Source organism: Colobus angolensis, unplaced genomic scaffold (assembly GCF_000951035.1).
Source record: "Colobus angolensis palliatus isolate OR3802 unplaced genomic scaffold, Cang.pa_1.0 Scaffold224, whole genome shotgun sequence".
Taxonomy (NCBI): domain Eukaryota; kingdom Metazoa; phylum Chordata; class Mammalia; order Primates; family Cercopithecidae; genus Colobus; species Colobus angolensis.
This window is the reverse complement of record NW_012115422.1, coordinates 1175490-1182478: the sequence shown is the minus strand read 5'-3', so window position 1 is coordinate 1182478 and position 6989 is coordinate 1175490. Positions and strand designations below refer to the sequence as shown.

Below are 6989 nucleotides of genomic sequence, written 5' to 3'. Positions count from 1 at the left end.
CCGCCCGTCTCGGCCTCCCAAAGTGCTGGGATTACAGGCTTGAGCCACCGCGCCCGGCCAATTTTTGTATTTTAAGTAGAGACAAGGTTTCACCGTGTTGGCCAGGCTGGGCTTGAACTCCTGATCTCAAGTAATCCACCTGCCTCGGCCTCCCAAAGTGCTGGGATTATGGGCATGAGCGACCATACCCGGCCAAATTATGCATAATTTTTAAAGGTCAAATTATATCACTGATGTTAGATAATTATATATATAACATTGTTGAATAGTGTAAAAGGGAACTATTGTATTCTACTTATTTTTTTTGAGATAAAAACATTTCAGCTAGAATTCTTCTAAAACAACATGAAGGAGCTTTCTTCCAATTTCATCTAAAATAATATACTGATTCTTAGCTGAATGTGCTTTTCTGTTGTTTCTCTTAGGAAGTCATTACAAATTTAAAATGCATTTAGATAAAAAGCTCTGATTACAAATTGTTGTGCTTGCTATTTTATAGATGATCATTGTGTGAGTCGCTGTAACTCCCAGAGCTGCATATTAGCCCAGGAAGAAGAGCAGTATCTACAGAGTGGAGACCAGCAGCTGACCCGACATGTGTTGCTGTGTTTACTTCTCATCATTGGCCTGTTTGCTGTAATTGTTTTTTCTGGTTTTGTTTTGCGCCCATTTCTTTAAATTTTTGGCAAAGGTTTTATTCAGGCATCTGGGAAAAACTTAGTTGCTGCTTTCCAGAAGTGTGGTAGCTAAGTCACCTGAATTTGAATCTTGAGCTAAATATTTGGGAGTATGAGGGGAAGAGATGAATCATTCACATTACTCTGAGGCCTAAGTGCTCCAATAGCTTATTCTGCTTAGAATCATTTATTCATTCTGTGCTCTAAACCTAGAATTTGGTAAAAGCAGCTTTTGTTTTGTTTTGTTTTGAGACGGAGTCTCGCTCTGTCGCCCAGGCTGGAGTGTAGTGGCACGATCTCGGCTCACTGCAACCTCCGCCTCCTGGATTCATGTGATTCTCCTGCCTCAGCCTCCCGAGTAGCTGGGATTACAGGCATGTGCCACCGAGCCTGGCTAAGTTTTGTATTTGTAGTAGAGACGGGGTTTCATCATATTGGTGGTCAGGCTGATCTTGAACTCCTTACCTGAGGTGATCCACCCTCCTTGGCCTCCAAAGTGCTAGGATTACAGGCGTGAACCACCACGCCTGGCCCAAAAGCAGCTATTTCAATAATGTACACAGGGCCACTTATTCCTAACATACCTGACTGATCAAAGTGGATAAATGCCTACATTAATCTCTCAGAACATGAAACCTCAGTGTTCACCGGAAAAAAAAAGAAAACTGAAAAACCTCTTAGAACTTATTCCTCAGATAAACTTCAAAAAATAATTTGCAATTATCAAAATAACATAACCACTTCATATAATAGATGCTTACAAAATAGAGAAAAGTAAAATACAGTATTTTATTTTTAGACTACATGCATTTCTTTGGTTACTAAATGTCCTATTTGTGAATTATCAGTTCTTATTATATAATTCTTTGAGATGGTTCAAGTGTAACTCGTCTAGAGGTAGGAGATGGACCGAATAACCTATGAAGGAACCCTTTGCACACTGGGATGCTTGTGAGATAGTGTGATATCAGCCAGTACCACGTTAAGTGCTGTTTGAGAACAAAAATAAAAAAATAAGAAATGCTGCCAAGAATTGCTTGGTGATGTAACTGTTCTCATTGTATAGAACTAAATTTAAAATCAGGCCTGTCTTAGGCTAGTTGGCAATCTTGATACATTATGTAAGCTTCTGTATTATGGCTCATGTCTTCTTGCTTCAAATCTGATCAGAATAGATAACTGTTTGAATGACATCTGTCAGGAGGAGAGGTTGAAACTTTCTTGTTGGAAAGATAAAGCCTCTGTATTCTCTCAGTGTTTTTCCCTCTAGTCTTTTTCCCTGTAATTATTAAGTAGGTAAGTTATTGTACTATGCTGTGGATGGAGAGGAATTATTAGCTTGCTTGATTTTGAAATACTCTTTCCTCCTTCCTTTACAGAATCTTTCCAGTTGTTTATGGTGGTTATTCAACCAAGAGCCTGGAAGACTTTATGTTGAGTTACAGTTTTTCTGTGCCGTGTTTAACTTTGGCCAGGTATTTATTTATGGAGAACTTTGAGGGGTTTTTGTTTTCCTAGATAGGTTGATTGGTAGGGGGTGGGGGGAAGTGGGGAGTGGATTAGGATGTTGTTTTCTTTCACATAAAAAGTATTTAGTTTGTTTGCCAGCTGCTGGTATGCATGGCAGCTGACAGCTGCTGCTTGTCTTCTAGTAGAGATGAATTATTATACTGGTTAAAGTCATCAGAATGTACACTGAGTGCTTCCACCAGAAAAATACCAGGTAGTAACTTTGGTGTGATCTTAATAAGTCACAATGGGACCGGGCTCATTGGCTCACACCTGTAATACCAGCACTTTGGGAAGCCAAGGTGGGTGGGTCACTTGAGGCCAGGAGTTCAAAACCAGCCTAGCCAACATGGTGAAACCCCGTCTCTACAAAAAAATACAAAAAAATTAGCCAGACGTGGTAGTCCATGCCTGTAATCCAAGCTACTGCAGAGACTGAGGCACAAGAATCACTTGAACCCAGGAGGTAGAGGTTGCAGTGAGCTGAGATTGTGCCACTGCACTCCAGCATGGGTGACAGAGCAAGATGAGACTGTCTCAAAAAAAAAAAAAAAGTCACTTTGGGAAAATAACTTACTTTCCCTGAACCTTTAATTTAGCGCCTTAAATTTTTTTTTTTTTTTTTTTTTTTTGAGACAGAGCTTTGCCCTTGTTGCAATGGTGCAATCTCAGCTCACCAAAACCTCTGCCTCCCCGGTTCAAGTGATTCACCTGCCTCAGCCTCCCAAGTAGCTGGGATTACAGGCATGCACCACCACACCCGGCTAATTTTGTATTTTCAGTGGAGACGGGGTTTCTCCAGTTGGTCAGGCTAGTCTTGAACTCCCAACCTCAGGTGATCCAACCACCTTAGCCTCCCAAAGTGCTGGGATTACAGGCATGAGCCACCACTCCTGGCCATCTCCTTAATGGACATCATTTCATTTACATTTTGATGTTTCTTGAACAATAGATACTTAAATCTTAAAAAGAAGAATCATGTGGTGTATAAATAAATTTTGACTTGGGATAGCAGTGACCATTCCTTAATAGCCTACTATGTGCCAACCATCGTTAAGCATTTTACATTCATTATCTCATTTAAACATCGTGACAACACCTGAAAAGTAATATTGTCACCCCCAGTTTATAAATTAGGAAACTAAAATTCCATAAACAAGTAATATGATAGGTGCTATTGTGTATGTTTATGTCGTTATCAAAATGGATACTTAAGGATAAGTTATATCTTACATATTGGGAAAATATTTTTATGTGCAAATTTCAAATTTTGACCTTTAACTCCTTACTTTTTTTTTTTTTTTAATCGAGACTGCGTCTCGTTCTGTCACCCAGGCTGGAGTGCAGTGGCGCTATCTCAGCTCACTGCGACCTCCACCTCCTGGGTTCAGGCGGTTCTCCTGCCTCAGCCTCCCGAGTGTCTAGGACTACAGGCACCTGCTACCATACCCGGCTAATTTTTTAATTTTTTGTAGAGATGGGGTTTCACCATGTTGGCCAGGCTGGTCTTGAACTCCTGACCTCAAGTGATCCCTCTGCCTTGGCCTCCCGAAGTGCTGGGATTACAGGCATGAGCCACTGCGCCCAGCCCTTAACTTTTTCATTAGAGAATATTAGTCCACAGATTGAGTATCAGGTCAAAAAACAAAAAAACACACTCATTTGAAATCACTGAGTTTGCCTATTAAATCTAAAATAATTTGCCATATGAATTAGTTAACATTTGTCAATAGATGCCGCTGTAAGTTTTTCCTAATTTCTTACAATATCTACAGTTTGGCCATTGTGATGGGAGCAAAAATGGCTATGCCCACAGAGACAAATGACCTTTATCCATTTATTACAGACAGACATGAGCATCCTACTTGATATCTCACTTTGTGATACTGTTTAAGATCTGATTTTCTGTCTAAGATCTATAAAATACTGAGTTGAAAAATCATGTTCTGACTTAGCATTTTGCATTCAGGAAGCCCGTTCTAAGCTGAGCTATCCAGAACTGGGACTGGGATGAGTTTCATCCTATAGGGCTGTGTCATCAACAGCAGCTAATGCCAGGAATGTTGCATTTAAAATGCTGCCCCACAGCTTAAGGCTGAAGTGGTTCAATGGAGCAAGACAGACACAAACCCCATTCCCATCCCATTTTCCTCTTGGGGAGGTGGTGTGGTAAGATCATTCCCTTCTGGCTGTATATAGTATGGGGGATGAAGAAATGTGCGTCCTTCTGCATTCTCCATTCTACTTCCACCAACTTGCACTCAGATCCTTATCCCAGTGTGCCACAAGTGGCAGCTCCCAACTCCCTGCCTCTCAAAAAGAGTCTTAACTTGTCCTAACCTGTGGCTGATACCTGGTGCTAGGCGTTTGCCTTGTCACTCACAAATCCTTCAAACTCTTCCCCTAACCACTAGCCAGTTTCACTTTACATAAATTATGTTCAATTATTGCATTATTATTAGATACTGCAACACTTGTTAATTATACAATTTGTGAGGTCATGGAAAAATAATAAATACTTATGCACAGTGGGAAATATTTTCTTTTTATAAAGGGGAAACAAAGACATATATGCTCTCAAATGTTTTCATTTTACTATCATGTAAATGCAGCTGCTCAGCCCTGGTTTGTATCACCCCTCATAATGAGTAGGATAGAATGATGGGGAAAAGGCAGCAAGCATCATACCTGCCTTTGAAGGGCCTGCTTTGTGTGTTTCACTTAAAATGTTGCTCTCGTCACCATAGGTTTGCCTCCTCAAACACTAAATTTGTTGACTTCCTTAACCTCTCTGTTTTAAAATGTTATTGTTGAATTCTGAAAAAAATAACTGTTTTCTTCCCCAGGGATTTATTTCCTTTGGAATCTTTGGATTAGATAAACATTTAATCATCCTACCTTTCAAAAGAAGGTAAATTAAGTTTTGAAATAAATCTGTATCTGTAAATGTGATGACAAAGCCATTATATTAAGATACTGATATGGGGCCATGCATGGTGGCTGCCTGTAATCCCAGTACTTTGGGAGGTCAGAGTGGGCAGATTGCTTGAACTCAGGAGTTTGAGACCAGCCTGGGCAACATGGTGAAACCTAGTCTCTACAAAAAAAAAAAAAAAAAAAAAAAAAAAAAATTAGCCAGGTGTGGTGGCATGCTTCTGTAGTCCCAGCTGCTCAGGAGGTTGAGGCAGGAGGATGGCTTGAACCTGGAAGGCAGAGGTTGCAGTGAGCCAAGATTGTGCCACTGCACTCCAGCCTGGGTGACAGAGCAAGACCCTGTCTCTCTCTCTCTCTCTCTCTCTCTCACACACACACACACACACATTAAGATACTGATGTTTTTAAACTTTTAGTAACTGCTAAAAAAAAAAAAATTGCAAAAAAAAATTGGAGGAACTATTATAAATCTGGCATTGATTTGCACTTTAACAAGAATTGATGGACATTGATTTCTGTCTATGCCATTAACTACATAAAGTTAAATGAAACTTGAAAATGTCTTTGGAAATGGAAGTAGTAGGTGGTGTACCCCCATGGTCTATATTTGATTGTCTGTCTCCTTTGACAACACAATTTCTCTTTTTGTCAAACTGACAGCTTACAGAAAACTCAAGTTTTCTTTCTAAATTGTTGGTTTTTTATCAGCTTATTGAAAGGTTTCTTTGAATTAAGATCAGGGATTTCTTTATGAGAAATAACAAGTAGTAATACTCCAACATGGGGGTAGGAGGAAGAGGTGGGGGCAAATCTTTGTACTTCTTGTGTTTTCAAAGTCGAAATTTATGGAAACTGGGAGTGCTAAAGAAATGTATCCTACCACATCTATGAAAAGTGCCCAGTAAATTGTAATGGTTCTTTCTTCTTCGTCTTTATCATTATCATCAAGATGTAGCTGCTAGGTTCATAATCATTTCATGAAAGGAGAAAAGCATAATTGGAAAGTCATTGAACTTAGTTATCAGCTTCATAATGCTGATTGGGTAAAACAATCAACAATTCTATTGTCTAGACTGGCTGAAACAAAACTGTTTTTGGAGTACTCTGCTATTTGTCTCTGTGGTACTAAAATAGAAAAGTGATTAAACAAAATATTTGATCTCTAATTTATCTTTGCATTTCAAAACAGTAGAATGTAGAGTAAGGAACATTTATTAGTAGAACCTGAAATGGGTCAAACATGTCTGGAGAGTTTATAAAATGATTAAGTCTTCCACCCCAGTATGCTTTGAATAGGAAACTGAATGTAGAATTTTTGCTTCTGAGGCTAAGGATGTCTGGAATGTAGAATGTTTTTGCTTCTGAGACTAAAGATGTCTGGGTATTGTAGATGACAGCTTTGGTGATCGACAGCTTTGGAACAGCCATTTTGATGGGGTGATAAAGCAGGAAGAGTTCTCTCTCAGTGCTTTTCTTTACTTAAAAATGGCCTTAAATTTGATTTTCAGACTTGAATTCCTATGGAACAATAAAGAAACAGCAGAAAACAGGGATTATCCTGTTTCAGAGGAAATAAAAATGACCTGTCAACAATTTATCCATTATCACCGTGATCTCTGTATCCGAAACATTGTCAAAGAAAGAAGGTAAGCAAACTGCTAGTACAGTTCTAGACAATTATATTTTAAATGATTAATTTTGGATTGTAATGGGCTAAATGAGGTGGTCGTGACTGATTACATGATTATTTTTACATAGGCATGTAAAAGTTAAAGGAATTATGGGTCAGTTTATAGTTTCAGAAATGGCATATAAAAGAGTCATATTACGTTGCTTTTTTTTTTTTTGGAATTTTGACCATCTAAATAT

The 6989-nt window shown here is 38.9% G+C and overlaps 1 protein-coding gene across 3 annotated transcripts in view; it reads left to right on the top strand.

Annotated features, from left to right (window-relative positions):
- Window positions 1-6989, top strand: part of GPR155 (G protein-coupled receptor 155) — a 53505-nt gene that overhangs the window by 38738 nt on the left and 7778 nt on the right. For all 3 annotated transcript variants that reach the window (XM_011943982.1, XM_011943979.1, XM_011943980.1), the window contains 4 exons: window positions 500-636; window positions 2057-2152; window positions 5033-5097; window positions 6629-6766. In XM_011943982.1, coding sequence (XP_011799372.1) covers window positions 500-636; window positions 2057-2152; window positions 5033-5097; window positions 6629-6766 — 436 coding nt within the window. The remainder of the gene's footprint in view (window positions 1-499; window positions 637-2056; window positions 2153-5032; window positions 5098-6628; window positions 6767-6989) is intronic.